We start from the raw sequence: 20,645 nt of genomic DNA, 5'->3' as shown, positions 1-20,645 counted from the left end.
TGGCCACACCACACCAAGCCTGGCCACACCACACCACACCACACCTGGCCACACCACACCACACCACACCTGGCCACACCACACCAAGCCTGGCCACACCACACCACACAACACCTGGCCACACCACACCACCTTTGTTGCCTAAGTGTGTCACCAGTCTACCCCCAGCCCTTAAAATAGCCTATAGGGATTCAAAGCCAAGGTGGCCCGTAGTATCCCCTTTCACTGACGAGACCCTTACACATCGCTAATGTCCACTATAGTCTCATGAGGTTTGTCTGTGTCTGGACGTCTAGTCATCTGCTGACTGGTTCACTCCTGTATATTTCAATTTCAGGGAAATTTCCCTTCTAAAAGTATTTGGTATCGTTGCTATTTACCTAGCCTAGAAATCTAGATGCACCCTAGCGGCAGCAAATTAAATTTGCAGCCAGGGTAGTCTAGCAACTCTCCGTTGGCTTGCAAGCTGGAAAAATTAAACTTCGATCAGGCCAATCACATTGTGTATAGAGTCGGCCGCATGAATTCCCTGCTACTTGAAAACAAAGAAGATGGATGCTGCTGCTGGCGAACAGCGGTCTTTGAATCGCAACTCGAGTTAAGCTTTTTATAAATTGGCAAAAGTTTGATCAACTAGTCAATAGCTCCTCTGGTGGGAAAATGCATGGTACTCATGAGTTGTATCGCAATCCTATTGCGTGCAGAGGAAATTTGAAAGACAACCGTTTATCCCGCCTCTCGGCTTGAGCGGTCCCAATGGTAAGTTCCCAGACCCTACATCTTGATGTGAGTCTGGCTCATCAGGCTACTATTTACCTGTTTTCAATCAACTATAAGCAGAGGTGTAAAAGTCCGGCTTCAGAAAGTAAAAGTCCTTCCATGTATTGGTTCTACCTGTGCACTCAACACAGGTGATTTCACTACTTAGCTCATCTACCTGGCTGAGGAGTTGTGCCATTAGAATCGGTTGCTTTAGTGAATGGTTTGAGCAAATATGTGGCAGGACTTTCTGAGACAGACTTTTACACCTCTGGCCATAATACAGTTCACAATCTGCATGGACCTCAATGTACGCTGCTTGTGACCACATTTATTAGGCTTATTATAAATTTATTATACACATATTATTGCCTGTAACTAATAATCCTGTGACCTATTTCTTTCTATTTACCAAAGGTGTGTAAATACATGGCAAGTACATTTGCAGTGGAGCCCAGATTATTGTAGAAGATTACCGTACATTTTTTTATTGGAATGGAAAATATTCCTTTACTTCAATACATCTTTGGGCCTTCTCTGGCTCTGCAGCGCTCATATATTGCTCCGCTGTGCGGCACATTTAGTCAGGATTCAGCTTTTTTAAAAATTGGCTTCTGTCTCTGCTTTGTGTCAGACCACGGACATGTGTTATGCATAAACTCGGGACAAAACTCATTGATGGCATGTTTGTGCTTTTATTGAAGACTTCATCTACAGTGAAGAATAGAGAAATGATGAACATATGAGGATCAGATCATGCTGCTGCATGTGGCAGTCCCCTTCTCTTGCTCCTTGTGCTCCTCTTGCTCCTCTTGCCCCAAACCTGTGTGACAATACAGTCAAAAGTCATGATACATTAATCTCACCTTTCCCTGCTGTTTGTGTTGGTGGCATGTCATACTGAGTAAATATAGGGGCCATCATTCATTCATTCATTTGTTCATTCATTCATTCATTTGATCGATGGAAGAATCACCAGGATGAAGAAATCCAGAAAATGCAATTAGGGAGTAGTCTGTTAAATCACATGGGGCATTTACAATGTTAAAATGTTAATGTTAATGTTAATGTTAAATGTTAATTAATGTTAAATTATAGCTGAAGTTCAGCAACTAATGGCATGTTTTATGGATAGACCACAATAATCAAGACTCCAGCTGAATATGTTCAATAAAAGAATGGAGAGACAGGTAATCATGCAATAGACTGTTTCCAACTGTTTCTATGAGCTCAAACTAATTAGAGAAAAGATGAAGATGAATCAAACATTGTTTTTGTTACATTTTTGAAATCACACCATGTTTTAGAGAATATATTAGTTGCCATTGAATGTACTTGGTGTGCACCTTTACTTATTTTAACATGTATTTTTGGATGGATGAATTTAGACAGTGGCCAGTCACAGTTGAGAAGTGACTACCTGCAATCACCGTGTGCATGATCACAGACTTCCATATGACTATGTGAACTCTGTTCAGCTAAGTTGCACTCTTACCTGTGCACTGTTCTTTATTCCATAGCGGATGTCCGTAGCAACGTGTTCACAGTTGTGCTCGAGGAGGTCATAACTACAGTTTTTGTGAAGCCTATTTATTGAATCTTTCATTGATTGCTGCGACTGAGGCAGCCAACTTCCATCAAGGTAGTTAGCCTTTGCCCATTTGGAGGCCTTAAAAAATATGGGCTTTGCTGCTTCTTCCAGGGTGGCGAAAACACATCTATCTCCATTAAGCACTAACAGGGAAACACATACATAGTTAGACATGTGAAGGTTATCACTACCAATTCCTAGTATATTTATCATGGCAAATTACTCTGCAATCAGTACTGTGCAAAAACCTTAGCAATGCTATAATGACCATATACATTTCTCAATCTATTAGAATGCAACCAGAGCATACAGGAAATATGTACATAGTGTTCAAAATAATATCCCTTGGTCTGGATTGAGTCTGATTTAAGTCTTAAGCCACCCCTTAATTTGTTGTTTTAGATGGTTATAAAGGCCATCTCAACAACAAATTTAATGGTGGCACAAGATTTGAACTAGACCACACATTTATGTGGGTGTTTTCATATGTTGTACATATGTCCTGTATTTTCTGGTTGTATTGTAATGTACATATAATGAATATATGTGGCGATCATAACATTGTTAAAGCATCAAATGCAATAGTGGCCTGAGGCTTTTGCAGACTACTGACTATTACTAGTCCTACTGGGTTGTGTGTATTTACGGGTGATTTGAAACACATCCTGTTCAGTTGTCTTATTTTCAAGTCCTGTAATCTTTCCTTTCCCCACATAAACAGCCCAGTGTTGATAACCCGGGCGAAAAAATACAAGCATATCTCCAAACTGAAGCTGTAAAAAAATAGAAAACATAAGACTTCCATAAATTGTGACATTTTGGCATATAGGAAGGAACAGTGTGCACACATGAAAAGGTGCCTCATATCTTTGCAAATTGTTTCTCTCAGCTTTGAATAAGTGTCTGGATGATTCTGGAATAAGTTGGATGGATTCGACATTCTACACATATGCAGTCTATAACCCACTTTTAGAATTTGACATTTTTTAAGGGTTAAAATAATCTTAGAAGTAATATAAGCAGAGGAGGAAATCCTCATATGTGCATTGTCATAAATAGATACAAATCTTTAGTTATTTAATTATAAAATGTATATGAATATAAACGGTATAATGTGGTACTTTGGGGACAGCCGTGTTCTACTGGTTAGTGCTTCAGACTTGTAACCGGAGGGTTGCCGGTTCGAAACCCGACTAGTAGGCACGGCTAAAGTGCCCTTGAGTAAGGCACCTAACCCCTCACTGCTCACCGAGCGCCACTGTTGTTGCAGGTAGCTCACTGCGCCGGGATTAGTGTGTGCTTCACCTCACTGCGTGCCGAAAGTGTTTCACGGATTGGGATAAATGCAGAGACCAAATTTCCCTCACGGGATCAAAAGAGTATACAGTATATACTTATATATATATATATATACTATACTTATACTTTGTTTAATTGTAAGGTAGTAAATAACTGTTTTTATAGTCCTTAACTAATACAGATGTTATAAAATCAAACACAAATTTATGATGGTAATTTACCGTTGAATTGGAAGACTTTAACATGGCTGTTTTGTTTTTAATCAATGGAATGAAAGGACTGCACTCTGTGACTTCATAGTAGGGTTTACACGTTTTTTTGATCTCCCCAATGCATTCAGCCACATTAAAATCTGAAATGTTCCAGATGTAGACGGTCCACACTTCCTTCATGTATTCGTCATGTGTAACATTTGCACAGCCTTGTAGATGTTCGGGAGAAAAAGGGGTTTATCAATGTTAGTTACAAAATAACCAAATAATAACCAAATAATACAAATGAACAAAGTTCTCTTGTAGTCAAACCACTTCGATGTCAACGTTGGCGTGTGTAGCTCTGCTGAACCCTGTCCAACAATAAAGTTTCATTGAGATATTGCCTTTTGCACTAATATTATATCATTATATTTACCAGAGAGGGGAGTCCCATCCGGTCCTCCCAAACGCCACTCAACACATGTAGTTGTCCCATTCACTTGGTATTCTATTGACATGAGATACTTTGACTGGATAGTATTTGTATTGAACTGTAAAAAGAAAGATACAAAGCAAAATTGTATTTATCTGTCTTTCTCATGTTTCCACCAGTTGGATTATTCAGATGCATGCCAAGTTTTGCACCATGGCATCCGTTATTGTCATATTATGCATACTTTGCATACAGTTTGTGTGCAATACAGGTACATGTGTGCATTTGGGTTTCACCAAAGTACAGTATAGTCTGGTGTTACAGACAGTGCACACAAGTTTAGAGAAAGAGAGAGAGAGAGACTTTTTTTACCTTCAAAAGTACGACACAAAGTGTCACTATCATGATCAGACTGCCAATCAGCACAATGGCGCCAATCATCCCCTTCTTCATCTTAGCAGACTGAACAGGACACTGAAGAGGAGAGAGAGAACATAACACTCATCAGCAGGGATCTGTTGTTTGTAACTTTTTGTTTACCAGAACAAGTGATTGTGTAGAATGGTGAATTGTATTGGCAGAGATACCCTGTTTGGAAATAATTATGATTGAAAAGTTGATGATGCACAAGGGAACCTACCAAGGCAGATTCCCATTGGTAATGAGCATGGAGTAAAACTTGTGTCACTACAAACTGAATTTGAATATTTTGTTACCAATATTTTGAATTGTTTGTAGGGACCCTCTCCACACAACCACCACAGTCTTAGGCTATTTGAACCTTGTCAGCGGTTTAAAATGGATTTATTTTGACGTGGCTCCATGGCTACTACCAGGGGCGTAGCACCAAATTCTGGGCCCTATGCACAAGTGGTGGCCATGCCCCCCCCCCCCCAACCAACCAACCAACCAACCACCGGCTGTAAGCATGAAGCATGAGGTTCACAACTAACTACTATCTAATCACACATTGAATTAATCTAACAACTCTTATATGTACTGTATAACAGAAAATCATCTTATTACCCAAGACTTCACTGAATTTCTGTTTTATTTGAGCTTTTGTTTAAAAGCTAGAACATGAAATGAATGAAAACACTTTTGGCTGAGAGAACAGCTATCTATACAAATTGAACACTTTTGGCTGAGAGAACAGCTATAGCTAACTGAGTGTGATGCGTTTCACAAGTTAGCTTTGCTACTAATTTGACAGCCTTTCCTCATGAACCTATATAACATTGAGTCTACTAAGTTAAGCTATTAGCTCATAATAATTTTCGAATTAGTAGGCTATTGAAATGTTGTGGTAGGCTATAAATCAGGCATCATGTTATTTCTAATTTTGTGTTAATGCTGTTTTAGCACTGATATTGAAGTGTTTTGTAACCTTCAGGAGTTCATTTCATTTGTAGACTATTGCTTTCACATTGGGCTCACCTTTCTTGGAAAAGAAGGCTGTTAACACTTGTTTTCCCTCATTTCTTTTTTTCCTCCCTTTCTTGCCTCTCTTTTCTTTTCTGGGAACCGGATTTAGCTTTCCAACACTTAGACATCTTCACACCGTGACCGTCTGCATTGCCGCTCCGGCAGAATGAACGTTACTTAAAAAATGCGCCTAGCAGGGGAAGGCGGACTGAACCATTTCGTGCAAGGGAGAGGGTGCCTGCCCTCAAACAATGTTTGCTTGGACACAATTTAATACATCAATCAACTGATGCATTTACCCTAAATATTTGCATCTATATTAGTCAATAACATTTATTAAGATCTTTAAATTAAGGAAATTATTTATTATTAAGGAAAATAAAATTCAACTCCTTAGGGGCCCTCCCCCCACCTGGGGCCCGGGTAATTTATTCCCACTTGTCCCCCCACTACGACGCCCTTGGCTACTACTACAGGTTATAAGCCATTACATTGCTAATGCTGAAAACTCCATTCCAATAAACGTTTGATTTTGCTCCCAAACATAAGTTTGAAATGACTAGCATCCATAAATAGATCCTAGGATTTGAGTGCACCAGATCATTGCTTTAATTCATGTTGTCATTATTGTGTCTCGGGGACGTCTTGAAAAAAGGGAGGAGGGGACGTTCGGCAGGGGACCTGTAGGGGATGTCCCCGGGACTTTATTTTGTTTACTGGGAGTTCACGATATATTGCAACAGTATTTGCGTTTTATCACTTTTAAAATTGACTTTAAATTTCTATAGTTTTTTGGTGGTAATTATGAAGGTCTGAGACCGAAACGTTGTGTTCTGTAGTGTTCTAAAGAATAATTGCATGCGGAATGGACTGTGTGCGAGATCTCTTTTAAACTACTGGTAATTATATAACACAAAAAACTTTTATTTAACTGCAACAATCATAAAAATATATCCCCCAAGATCCTGAAATTTGTCCACCATTAAGTTAAGACTGCATCTGCTGGGTTAAAATTCGAAATCAGAGTAGTTGTGGTTTAACCCAAGTTTAACTTGGAATCAGCTAATCCTGTGTGAGTCGTTACACAGCAATCACGTTCAACTTAGTGCTCAGCTGCGTGTTAAACTCCAAAACCCCGGTTTTAAGGAGCATGGTTTTAAATCACAGCAAGGGCCATGCTAACTGAGATTTTTTTATTATTATTATTGTTATTGTTATTATTATTAACACACACAGACATAAATAATTGCAATTAGCCTATTTAAGATGAAAGTGTTACGCCGTTTTTATGTTTATTGCAGATATATGAACATATTAGGCTTTTTTTTTTAAGTATATATTTTTGTGCTTTTTATGGCTTTAATGATAGGACAGTGGAGACTGACAGCAAGTGAATAGGAGAGAGTGCATTCGAGTGGATTCGAACCCGGGTTACCGGTGTATGGTGTAGGTGCCCCAGCCAGTTGCGCCACAGCTGGGGCCACATACTGTATTATCGCTTAGGCCAGCGGCCCCCAACCACTTATTTAAACTAGATGTACTGCAGAGCGGTACAAAATATGACCGCCGCCCAGTCCAGCACATTTTTTCCACAAAAATAAATCACGCTGAAAGGCCTATATGATTATTCTTACTGTCTCACTAAATTGCATTAGCCACACTCAATTCTCACTGGTATCTGCTAGACAACAAGTACCAAAACATGATTAGTTCATAGATTTCACATGTAAAATTCATTTTATACAACCCCACCCCCATCTTGCCTGTTCATAATTCTGAGAAATTCTTGAATTGTGTGCATGTGTGCGTGTACACGTTTATGTTTATGTGTGTGGATGTGTGTGTGTGTGTGTGTGTGCATGCTTGTGTGTTTGCCTGCATATGTGTGTTTGTGCATGTGCATGCATGCGTACATATGTCTACTGTGTGAGTATGTGTCATACGTATGATTACTGTGAATGTATGTGTGTGCGTGTGTATCTGTTTATGCACATGTGTGCACATGGAATGGGTTAACATGACCCCTGGAGGCAAACATACGGAAAAAATTGGTCATCCTAGGCCCTACGGTTCTCAAGATATTCACAGAAAACTGTGTCTGCCCTACCCTCCTTTCGGGGGTCCAGTACAGCGGGGGAGCTACAGATCAAAACGAAAAACGATGGTTCCATGCTATCCATGTGGGGTTACATGCCCACCAAGTTTCGTGTACCCCGGTCTTTCAGTGTCCCGGGAATCCTTGTTGGTGCACGGTCACTAAATGTACACATAAATTATTTTATTGTAAGGCCCCCCATGAACGAAAGTTCACAAAACTTGGCATGCATTCGGAGGGTGTCATAATGATCCTACACTTTCAATTTCGTGCAGTTTTGACCATGTCAGCCAGAGATATTGTGATGAAAACTTTTTTGCTTTTTAATTTTTAACTAGGTGGCGCTATACATGAAATAAGTGGTAATGGGATGGGTTGACATGCCCCCTTAACGGACAATCTGGACATTTTATCTTGACATTTTATCATAACTCGGTTGCCGCTTTGGGTCGAATCAGTGACGCATGCACGTCAGGTCAAAACCAGGCCATTTTCGTGGGTCTATCACGAGGTGGCAGTCTCGCCAGGTCTCACTGATCACTTCCCGGAATGTTTACACGAGTAGGTAACAGGCAACACTTCATATTTCATGAAAGACATTTATCTCCATTTCTAGAAAAAAACAGCGATTTTGATGAAAACTAGCCACTGTTTAGCTTGGGATTTCTCAGCAACGGAGGCGTGTAGAAATACACGGTTTGCACGCACTGAGAGCTCAAAGTCTCACCTTTTAATCGAGCTATTGTACGTGTTCATAGCTATAACACAGAATATGCTGTGGCTGTACACAAATCATCAGCAATGGTCTAGATTGCTGGCACTCTAGGACAAAGCTCCCGAAAACAGCTTGGCATTCAATGAGTTAAGACCAACATACAAAAAAAAGGTGGACCTCCTAGGCCCTACGATTCTCGAGATATTCACAGAAAACTATCTCCAGCCACCTACAGGCCAGTTGGTGTATTATAACATAAATTAATTTATTGTGTGGCCCCCCATGAACGGAATTCCACGAAACTTGGTGTGCATTCAGAGGGTGTCATAATGATCCTACACTTCCAATTTCGTGCAGTTTTGACTATGTTAGGTCACAGATACCTGCGATTACAACACCTCATTTTTACTTTTTTGTGTTTAACTAGGTGGCGCTATACATGAAATGAGTGGTTATGGAACGGGTTGACATGGCCCCTTGAGATCAACATACAAAAAAAATGGTCCTCCTAAACCTTACGGTTCTCGAGATATTCACAGAAAACTGTGTCTGCCCTACCCTCCTTTCGGGGGGTGCAGTCCAGCGGGGGGGCTACAGATCAAAACGAAAAACGATGGTTCCATGCTATCCATATGGGGTTACATGCCCACCAAGTTTCGTCTACCCCGGTCTTTCAGTGTCCCGGGAATCCTTGGCCGAAATTTGGACATGCGAAAAAAAAAAAAAAAATCTGACTAAACCTATATGATCTTAGTGTTAATTAATAATTGTTGCAAACTGGACTACGAACAAAATATTAGTGCATTCCTGGATCTACATCCTTATGCATGCTTCCTGCCAGGACTTTTACGGGCATTTCCCAAATCACGGAAGAAACGTCAATGCAGTAGTATAGTAGCAGATAATCAGGCAAGTCTTATTTAAATAAACTCCTGGTGCACTTACAAACTATCCCGAGATAGCCGTAAAAGCGCTGAAAACATTGCTACCATTTCCCACCACGTAGGCCTATCTATGCGAGGCCGGGTTTTCGGCAATGACTGCAACTAAGACCAAATTGCGCAATCGACTGGACATTTCAAACACACTGAGGGTGTCACTATCTTCCATCGCCCCCAGATGGAACCTTCCTGTTGCAGGGAAACAAGCACAGGGCTCCCACTGATTATATTCGTAATGCACGTTTAGTTCCCATGTTTTGTTCCCATATTTTGTTAAACATGTTCACACTTGATAGATGTAGCTTCAAGTTGTTCAATATTCATAGTTCATATTGTTCAATTTTCACTTCTTCAAGTTCACGTTTTTCACATGTTTAAGAGTTTGTTACACTGTTCATACATAACTGGAGCTAGTTCTTTTCAAGTAATGCATGCACAACACATATGGAACACTGAACCACCGAACCCCCCCCAAGCCCCCCCCCCCCCCCCCCCCACCGCCGGTCCGTGAAAAAAAAATAGGAATCAAACCGGTCCATGGTACATAAAAGTTTGGGGACCCCTGGCTTAGGCTGTTTGCTACTTGTGAGAGTCCTAGCCTACTGTTTGTGCTGCCTGTGCAATAATGGTTCGGGGTGTCACTTAAGAAGACATTTGAAGATAAGAAAGAGGTCAAATAAGAAAGTGAAGAAATATGTAGGCTTAAAGGAACAGTATGTAGGATTTTGGCCAAAACTGGTACTACAATCACTTTCAAAATACTGTAGAGCGGTGTACACCGCAGATGTGGTAACTAGAGCAGAGCTGGCAACCCAGATGCCGAAACACTACTGACTTTGTGATTACTAGATAGGTGGAGGGTGGCGGATCAGGCTAAAACACAAATATGTAAACAGCAACATCAGTTGAGGGCTGCAACTTCACTTTTTTAAATGACGATATTCTGGCTGGACTACTGTTGTCAGTGATATAAGTATTTGAAATTAGCATGATTTCCTAATGTCTAGTGACAAATCAGGGCCATTTTATGATTAATTGAATTATATTTCTTACATACGGTTCCTTTAAATAACATATAGGATTAGATTTTTAATTACATTATTACCATAAAATGTATGCCATTTTGCACACTTAAATCTGATTAATAACAAGTAAATACAGTAAAGAATGGGAACGTAAGATACACAAGATACAAACATACAGCATAATGTGGTCAACTTGAATGCAGTTATCTAACCTAAGTAATAAAAAAACACAATGTGACCATAGTCACTGGGAAAAGGCTCAGAAAAGAAAAGTGAAAGGAAGATACAGGATGTCTAGGTACACATTGGATGGGTCTGTGGTTTTTAGTTCATCTGTGTGTACGTGTCTTCAACTCAGACCTGCAGGTTAAGTGTGTGTCTGTGTGTGTGCGTGTATGTGTGTGTGTGTGCGTGTATGTGTGTGTGTGTGTGTGTCATGTGTGTGTGTGTGTGTGTGCATGTGTGTGTCTGTCTGTCTGTGTGTGCGTGTGTGTGTGTGCATGTGTGTGTGTGTCTGTCTGTCTCTGTCTACCATCTGAAAAGAAAGTATGCACTGTCTATGTCAGAATATCCATTAAGTTCAGGAAACACTCTTCAATCATAAAAAAATAATGATATTATCGATCATCAATTGCAGTAGGGTATACTGAAACTTCAGAAAGGCATAATCACAGACAAGGATTTGTTACTCACTTGGTCAAGTCTCTTGGCTCTTGGTAGATCTGACACCCGGAAACCTGCTGCGGAGCTACACTCACTATTGAGGAAATTACAGTATGTGCACTGAACTCAAGTAGAGGCAAGGGGCATTGTTAGACATTTTACACAGTGTGAGTATCACATCTTGACTCTCTCTCATTTGGGAGGGTCTTTTGCCTATTGTTTCCCTCTCTTCTCCTAACTCTTTCTCATCAACTGTCTGATTTCTCTCTCCTGTCTCCTGTGTTGGATTTTTAAAACAACTAAATAACCAATAATTGATATCATTTGACAAAAGGTGATGTTTGGGCCATGTTAAGATAATATCACACCATTAATTATCCATCCTATATAGTTAGTTAGTTTATTAGTTGTCCCCTTGGGGAAATTCTTTTTCACATTTTCAATACAGTTTTTCATCCTGCATGGTCACGGCACAGAAAGGCACATACATGAACACATACATGGGAATAACATACTGACATACACATTACATACATCACAGGCAATTGACACAGACCTTTACATAAAATATTGGGGTTTTCATGGGAAAAACATACATTTTTGCACTGCATATATTTATCTGTGGGTCTTTGTGTTGTTGAGTGTTTGGATTCCTATGGGGATTAGGCTTCTGCTGAAGCGGGCTTTATTGCACCTTATGCTACTAAACCTCCTGCCAGAGGGTAGGGGTGAGAAGTAACGGTTGAGTGGGTGGGTAATGTCCAGGGATATTGAATGAGCGATACGTGCGATGGCCTTAGTGTTTAGTTCTTGTAGGTTTGGGGTATGTAGACCTATTATTTTGGTGGCAGTATTGGTTAGTTGGGTGAGTTTGTTACGGTTTTTTACAGTAAGGATGTTGAAGAAGCAGGTGGAACAGTATAAAAGGATGGGTTGGACAATGCTGGTATACAGTAGAAGGAGTAGATGAGGTGCAACATGAAGTCCTTTTAGTTTGCGCACTGCCGCCAGTCTTTGGTTTCCTTTTTTCTGTATGTCTGTTGTATGATGTTCAAAGGTGAGGTTATTGTCAATTGTGAGTCCAAGGTATTTGAAATGGTCAACTGTCTCCACTGTTTCTTTGGAAATGATGATGGGGTGGTGGGTTTGTGTGGATCCAAAGGCCATTTCTTTTGTTTTGCTGATGTTAAGTTTGAGATAGCTATTTCCACACCACTGAGTGAAGTGAGAGACCGTGTTGAGATATTCTTGGGTTGAATGAGTGTCTGTGAGGAGGCCAAGGATCGCGGTGTCATCGGCGTACTTGAGGAGTATGGTGTTGGATGAGGGGCTGGTACAGTCGTTTGTGTAGAGGGTGTATAGGAAGGGGCTTAGTACACAACCCTGCGGGGCTCCTGTGTTGGAGGTCAGTGCAGGTGTGGTTGTTGTGCTTACCCGGACGGACTGTTGTCTGTTGGTGAGGAAGTTGTGGAGGAGATGGATCAGGCGGGAGGGGACATTGAGGTGGTGCAGTTTCTGGATCAGTAGGTGTCTTTAAGTAGGTGTCAGTAGGTGTCTATAACATTAAGCTTAATTCTCAGTGCAGGTTAGCTAGGTGCATCTCTTTTGAATTTCAGCATAATATGTTCAGTACAGGTAGCCTAAGCATCTCATTGGTGGCCCTATTGCATCTTTATTGTATGCTATTTAACTATTAGCTTTCTCACACCCTCCTCTTTGTCTGCTCCAATGCTGGCTTTCCAAACAGCCTTTGCTCAGGCCTATGAGTCTGTATGCAACTGCACTGTAAAATCCAATAAGTAAACCTTACTTAAAAAAAAACATGGAAACCGATTGCCTTGAAAAATCAGACTAAAGTGGACTGGAATTCTAAAACTGAGCTTACAAGCAATTCCTTAGTGTAGTGTATTAACACTACAGCAAATTCCTCTTTAACCTACCTAGGTATTGCAAGTGAAGTGTACTTTAGTTTTCATTCATAAAACTCATGTTCTGAAGTTGAGGTAACTAATCAACCAATTCCTCATATCTGGAATATGTAGTAACAGTTACTTGAACAGCAAGTTAATCTTACTTGGTAAAACCATGGAAACCGATTGCCTTGAATTTAGCAAGTAAATATTACTCTTATACACAAGTTTGAATAAAAATAGGCTCTATTCTAAAATAATGACATTTACAACTGCATCAGGTACAAATACGGCTTTGAATTATTTATTATTTTTGTAAAAACAACAAAATTGTGTTCAGTTTTAATAAAAAAAAACATCTTAAAATGTCTTAAATGGCACAATTTAGCTGTAGCAACAACCTACATCTTCCTTTTTTCTCCTTGAAACATTTTATAAAAATCTTTTTTTAAGGCCTGAAACTAAAATACACACACTTTACCTGTACCAAATAAAAATCAACACAGTATAACGTAAATTAACACAATACATGGAAAATACTGTCTTCTTAAAGGGATATTCCACCATTTGGAGAATTACTCATTGTTTCCACCTCTCCTTGAGTTAAACAATTGATTTTTACCTTTCTCCAGTTCATCCAGCCGTTCTCTGAGACTGGCGATACCACTTTTAGCTCCAGCCTAGCATAGATCATTGAATCGAATTAGTCCATTAGCATCTCGCCTGCTAGCATCACGTAAGTAAATAAAAGTGACTAAGATTCCCGGTAATTTTCCTATTTAAAAGAAAGTGTAATAAGACCAATGGAAAATCAAATGTAGAGATTTTCTAGGCTGATTTGACATGGAACTATACTCTCATTCAGGCGTAATAATCCAGTCACTAACCGATTCGTCTGCTGCAGCTCAACTTTGTTGCTGGAAGTTAGCCTACAGGGACTATTTTCAGGTGCTGCATGATATCATTGTGCTGCTGTGCCCATGGTGTTCCTTGATTATTACGCTGGAATGAGAGTATAGTTCCATGTCAAATCAGCCTAGAAAATCGCCACGTTTAATTTTCCGTTGGTCTTATTACACTTTTTAACTTGAGCGGAGACAAGTTTTAAATAGGAAAATTCCTGGAAATCTTAGTCACTTTTACGTGATAAGCTAATGGTCTAGTCAGATTCAATGATCTATGCTAGGATGGAGCTAAAACTGGTATCGCCAGACTCGGAGAACGGCTGGATGAACTGGAGAAAGGTAAAAATCAATTGTTTAACTCAAGGGGAGGTGGAAAAATGAGTGTAATTCCTCAAATGGTGGAATATCCCTTTAAACATCTCTTAAAACTTAATCGGGCCACCAATTTATAGGGCCAAATTCTAAATGACTTACCACCACAGACTTAAAGGGGAATTTCGGTGTGATATTGACCTTAAGTGTGTTGAAACATGATGCAGAATGTGAACGTATGACTCATAGCTCATCTCGGCTTGTCCCCTGCACTCTGAAATCTGGCACTAGTTAGCCGATGCTAGCAACAGCTTTTTCAATGGGGTTGCCTCGGCATCGGCCTAGCCATGCAAATAAATCACTGTTTTACACCATTTACGAGGCTCAAATATCTCCACACTTCATTGGTAGACTTCCGAGGGCCCTGACATTTAAAACGAGACATTGAGAACTTGGAAAAAGCACTGGTAGTTTATTTACAAGACGATTTATACAGACAGTACCTTCAGGAAGTTTACCGTTCGCAGCCATCTTGAATTTAGTCACGATAAGTCGAGCGACGAGTATGAATGAACAGGTATGATAAGGGATCAGATTCCAAAAATAATTCAGTGGAAATGCATGTATTCCAGTTGCTTCCAGTAGCAGCAACTGGAATCCATGCATTTCCACGGAATTAAGTTTACCAATGAAGTGTGGAGATACTTTGAGCCTCGTAAACGGTCATAATAACTGACCTCTTTTGTCTGCCGAAAAAATGCAATGCGTACATTTCCACTGCATGCTTACACTACCATCTTCTAAATTCGCAGCTAACCTTAACTTTGATTCTGTATTCACTACCTCCTGCTTTAAAATTCTAAATTAGTTGCCAACTTTGAATTGGACAGTAATTTACTAGTAGTTAAAGTTACACATTAATTTATCCAACTGTTATGCAAAACATCTGTGGTGTGGTGGGGGGAAGGGGGGCCATCGATGTAACGTTAGCTCCTTTGAACCAAAAACATGCCTGGGCAAAAAAAAAAAACAGTTCACCAACATGTATATCCTTACAGCTTACCACAAAGTCTTCCGAAAGGAAAAGGTCTGATGTTTCTTTTTTATCTTCTGAATGCTTTCAACAACGATTCTTCGGAAGAGCAAACTGAGAGGGCGAAAATTCAAATCACACCCGCACAGTAACGTTAACGTCTTCCTTGCATGCTCCCACTTCTTCTTCTTCTTCTTCTTCCCTGCAGAAATACGCGCAAGGGCGCCTCCTAATGGTAGAAATTTGTCACTCAACAAGACAAGTTGACCTCAGTCTTATTATGAAGTAACATGCTTTTTTCAACATGAAAGTAACTGTTACTTTACTCAAATCATTAAGATGCACACATTTGTTGCTGAAAGTAAAGTAAACAAGGTTAATGCAAGTTTACACAAGTGTTAGATTTTACAGTGTGATAAATGTTGGGCTGTACATTGTTACATTGCTTAAACAAAACAGGCATCTTCTAGTGTATAGTCAGCATTGGTACATTTTAGTATATATGTGAAGTGAACAGTTTCTGAGAATTATGTACGTGACATCTGTCAACGTATGTGAAAACAAGTCATGCTGTTAACCTAGCTGATTGTGGTTGCAGATGGAAACAGCGACATGCAAAAACCAGAAGCATACTGTAGGCTTACGTGACATTTATCAGACAGTCTGCCATTATCCATCTTATTTAACAGCTTAATTCTCAGTGCAGGCTCTTTTGAATTTCAGCATAATATGTTCAGTACAGGTATAGCCTAAGCATCTCATTGGTGGCCCTATTGCATCTTTATTGTATGCTATTTAACTATTAGCTTTCTCATACCCTTCTATTTGTCTGCTCCAATTCTTCTGGCCTTCCAAACAGCCTTTGCTCAGGTCGGGTGAATCAAGATCACAGGCAGAAATTAACAAGGCGTCAAGTTTAGGCTATTTATTTTGGACAATGGATTTGAGGATAAGGGTATTTAAGTAGCCTATATGTGAGCTGTGTGAGATAGGCTTAGTCTAGGCTACTGCGTTGCATTCGTTAATTAGTTATAGCCACCTTCATTTGGGAATTAATTTGTAAATGTATCCTAAATTCATCAAGGCAGCTAGGGGGACAAACTGTTTTCATGTAAGTAGCTAAGACCTGTGGTGATATGTTTAATTTGTTTTCACCTGCAGTGCAAAACAAAATGTGTACAAAATAGCACATTAAGCCTATTGACACTTCATTTGCATATCAATATGGTGATGTAGGCTTAATAGTGTTATTCAGGGAGCTGGAAGTCAGTAAGAGTTGGGGGTGCTGAAAATATCAGTGTACAGTAGGCTATAAGATGCCTCATTCGGAAGCTTATCTTCTTATGCATCTTATGCTTATGCATCTTCTAGTGTATAGTCAGCATTGGCACATTTCAGACACACAACGTGACATCTGTCAGGCAATGTATGTGAAAACAAGTCATGCTGTTGTGTTAACATAGCTGATTATGGTTGCAGATGGAAATAGCGACATGCAAAAACCAAAAGCATAGGCCTACGTGACATTCATCAGACAGCCAAAAATGGAGAAACGGTGGGAACCAGTACCCAGGGGCTAAGTGCAGCAGTCTAAAGATCAGGGTTCAAGATTCAAGTTTTTAAAAGTTTTCACAATTAATGTCTTCATTATAAGCTTCTTGTGATTTTGTCTGGACAAGTTAGCTGTAAACTCGAAGCACTGGTATTTTAGTCATCCATTCATCACCACTCACCTCCACACAAGCCAAGTAGGCCTAACACCACCACAATATGATAGGGCGCTGGGAGATGCTGCCTATTTTATATTAATTATTTTTAAAGCACTCCAGCTTCTGAAGCAGTACTACAGGAACCCTTCAAAATTGGAGTCCCTTCAAGACAGAACTCTGTGGGCCAGATGTACGTACATTTGCGAACGTAGCGTTATCAGCGCCATGGACACACCGCAGATTGCGAACGCTGTCAGACCCAAGTTTGCATCGTATTCATCAATCGTTTAATCCTTAGTGTAAACTGCGCCTTTCTCCGCCCATAAACGCAATTTACGAACGTCCACAACTGAATGGCAGTGCTACAAGCGCAGTTGAATGAAGTTAACTGATGACAACATTCAAAATAATTAAACATTTAGCGATCATGAAATAATACCATACATGATAAGATGTAAACAAGCAGGGAGATAATGAAGATCAGTAGTTTTACTCAAACTACTTGTGCACGTAGGCTATGGAAGATTGGTCAAGTCTAGCGAGTAGGAAAGTTTAAGTGAATGACGTGAAAGTGAAAGTAAGCAATTCCAAAGGCCAACGAAAGTTGAGGTTGCTTTTGGTAGTACAAATACTTTCACCACAAAAACTGGTGCTCAATAGCGATTCTGTTGTCTTTGAAAGGTTCTCTTATTGACGCATTGAACTGCAATTTGGATTAACACCTGCTTTTACAAGGCGAAAGTATTTAGGCGCAGAATAGACGTGCGCTTTCAGGAGCAGTCTTTGTACATACCGCGGAATACATAATTAGGCGCTCTTCTTCCCCTCCCATCTTTTTACGCTAAACTCCCACTTTCCCCTGGATCCTCCCATGAATGCATATGCATGACATGACAAACGCAATCTGCCACTTTCAGCTCCCGCAACAGGCAGTTTGCGCTTTTACATCATTGCGGCCTGTTTGTACATACCTCGCAATGATTTTACATGCACATTGCGAAACAAATACGCCTGAAGTGGGCGCAAAAGCGTTAGTACATCTGGCCCTGAGTGTTGGCAGAGCAACTGCTGTTGTCATGGTGGACACATTGGCAGCCATCATAAGTGCACCTGATATGCTGAAAAGAAGAACAAGAAGAATGAACTGAAGTTTGAAGCCATTATGTGCAGGTAAAAGTATTACATTGAGTTGCATTAAATGAGTGGATCCTGACTATTACAATGTCCCTGATCTTATGAAGATACACAAGATACAAAACAAACAGCATAATGTGTGCAACTTGAATGCAGTGACCTAACTAACTAAAACCACAATGTCGCAATAGTCACTTGGGAAAAGGCTCAGAAAAGAAAAGTGAAAGGAAGACGCAGCATGTTTAGGTGCACGTTGGATGGGGGGGGGTTTGACTCATGTATGTGAGCATGGCCTCCTCTTCAGTTCACAGGATGTACACGTGCAGGTAGAGAGAGAGAGTGTGTGTGTGTGAGTGTGTGCATGTGTGTGCGTGCGTGAAAAAGAAAACAAAAGAATCTTGTCATTTTGGGTGGGCACGTGCCTGCCCTAATTGTACAACATCCCTGCACACACACACACACACACATAAGCATGCACAAGCATGCATACACTGTGTGTGTGCATGCTTGTGTGTGTGTGTGTGCAGGGACGTTGTGTGTCCTGGAGGAGGTAGAGTAGAGTAGAGTGGACACTAGTGTGTGGAGGTAGAGTAGAGTAGAGTGGACACTAGGTGGTGGGTGTGGAGGTAGAGTAGAGTAGAGTAGAGTGGACACTAGGTGGTGTGTGTGGAGGTAGAGTAGAGTAGAGTGGAGTGGACACTAGGTGGTGGGTGTGGAGGTAGAGTAGAGTAGAGTGGAGTGGACACTAGGTGGTGGGTGTGGAGGTACAGTAGAGTAGAGTAGAGTGGACACTAGGTGGTGGGTGGTGTATCATGCTCCTGGGTCCCTGCTGCTCTGCATGTTGGACAGACAGACAGACATGATATGCAGTGCAGAGGAGGTCCAGCAACAGGAGGAAGGAGCCCTGGTCTAGTGCTGCTGGGACCACATACATACACATGTGATACCCAGCTGATGTGCTTGTGTGCAGCCTGGGAGTTTTCTGTGGAGTATATGTCTCTGTCAGTGTGTGTGTGTGCGTTTGAGCATGCATTCATATAACATTACATTACATTACATTTGGCTGACGCATTTTTAACCAAAGCGACAAACAACATGGTAAACAGTTTAAGTTTTTTAAAGCAATTCTCTCAACAATTTTAGGGCAATTTAAAAACGGTACAGTTTTTAACGGTACTTACGGTACAGAGTACAGTAAGAATAAGTGCATCAGTGAGTGCTGTTTTTAAACATAGTTGTTGTAAGTGGTGCTATGAGAGGAGATGTTCTCTAAAGAGCTGGGTCTTCAGGAGTTTTTTGAAAATGGAGAGGGATGTCCCTTCCCTTGTAGGAACTGGCAGTGTATTCCACCAACGAGGAACATTTGATGAGAACAGTTTGGATTGGCCTGAGAGTACCGGTGGTAGAGCTAGATGTCGTTCGTCTGAGGAGGGCAACGGTCTGGAGGTAGCGTATGTCTGTATGAGGGCATTCAAGTAGGTGGGAGCAGAACCGGAGACTACTTTGTAGGCAAGCATTAGAGCCTTGAATTTGATGCGGGCCGCCATAGGTAGCCAGTGTAGCTGTGTAGTGTAGCTCATATGTGTGTGTGTGTGTGTGTGTGTGTGTGTGTGTGTGTACGTGCTGAACGTGCCATAACTTCTTTAATAGATTATTTGAAGACACTTATCCTGTGCTAATCTGGTACAACACTGTGGAGGTAAATGTAATGCACTGGTGTTGTGTGGTCTCTGTCCTACAGCTGGCCAGAGAACAAGTACACCTCTTAATGTCCAGTAGAGGGCGCCAATAGGACACCTTCATCTGAGCCATTAGATATACGGCTCTGGCCCTTATGACCCTGGCCTGTCAATCAGTGAGCATTTCATACTGACTAATGTTAAAAGGATTTATGGCATTTAGGTATGATATGTATATCAACACTTTATCATGCAAATATTGAACACGAACAGACTTTGTCGCAAGAGAATTGCTGAGATGCAAGAAATTCAGCTCTCTGCACTCATCTGATAACTATCTTTTTAAGTGAGGTAGGAAATGTGTGGAGGAGTGTATGGAGGGTGAGACTCAAGTTAGAGGTTTCAAAATCTAAATCTACCCCCAAATCTCTCTGTGGCTTTGCACTCTTGTATTTTTAGATACAACTTTGGCCTCAGCAGTAAAAAATAAAGCAGAAAGCTCTAGTCAAACTCAAGATTTTCACCTTTATGAAGCCAATTCGATGGTAAACGAACTTGTAATAGGCGAATTATTCACCTAGCTATACAGCATAGATGTAGCGAGTCCCTACCGAGAAAACCAGCCATGCAGCTTCCAAGAGTGGCACCACGGCCCCACCAAAACTTGCAAGAATCTGAAACAGTAGATATTAGGGGTTTGAACGGACGTCACGTTCTGACCGGTAACCATGGTAACCCAGCACGCGCGGCCATATTGGCGATACTCAGTGAATGAAGTACAATGGAGTATTATGCACTTTGGATATCTTACGTGATTGTAGCC

At 40.7% G+C, this 20,645-nt stretch overlaps 1 protein-coding gene across 1 annotated transcript; it reads right to left on the bottom strand.

The window, feature by feature from the left end:
• Positions 1-1,462: 1,462 nt before the first annotated feature.
• On the bottom strand, positions 1,463-11,234 carry LOC143099748 (uncharacterized). Its single transcript, XM_076262691.1, has 7 exons — positions 11,171-11,234; positions 4,649-4,750; positions 4,280-4,394; positions 3,871-4,070; positions 2,997-3,123; positions 2,255-2,493; positions 1,463-1,582 (listed from the first exon to the last, which is right to left on the bottom strand). The coding sequence occupies exons 2-7, from the start codon at positions 4,727-4,729 to the stop codon at positions 1,514-1,516; spliced, it is 831 nt and encodes a 276-aa protein (XP_076118806.1). The 5' UTR covers positions 4,730-4,750; positions 11,171-11,234; the 3' UTR covers positions 1,463-1,513.
• Positions 11,235-20,645: the final 9,411 nt, after the last annotated feature.

This window comes from Alosa pseudoharengus, unplaced genomic scaffold (genome assembly GCF_046254945.1).
Source record: "Alosa pseudoharengus isolate Yale_2024_CS ecotype anadromous, Long Island Sound unplaced genomic scaffold, YU_APseudo_1.1 YU_APseudo_1.1_scf_3, whole genome shotgun sequence".
NCBI classification, from domain to species: domain Eukaryota; kingdom Metazoa; phylum Chordata; class Actinopteri; order Clupeiformes; family Clupeidae; genus Alosa; species Alosa pseudoharengus.
The sequence above is the reverse complement of the archived record's forward strand: the minus strand, read 5'-3'. Positions and strand labels throughout refer to the sequence as shown.

Bases quoted from the DNA above. Each gene is read 5' to 3' on its own strand.
- LOC143099748 (XM_076262691.1), bottom strand. From the start codon at position 4,729: ATGAAGAAGGGGATGATTGGCGCCATTGTGCTGATTGGCAGTCTGATC. The intron at 4,395-4,648 runs GTAAAAAAAGTC...TTCTTTTTACAG, and splicing joins TTTGTGTCGTACTTTTGAAG to TTCAATACAAATACTATCCA. The intron at 1,583-2,254 runs GTAAGAGTGCAA...ATTGTCACACAG, and splicing joins GAATAAAGAACAGTGCACAG to GTTTGGGGCAAGAGGAGCAA.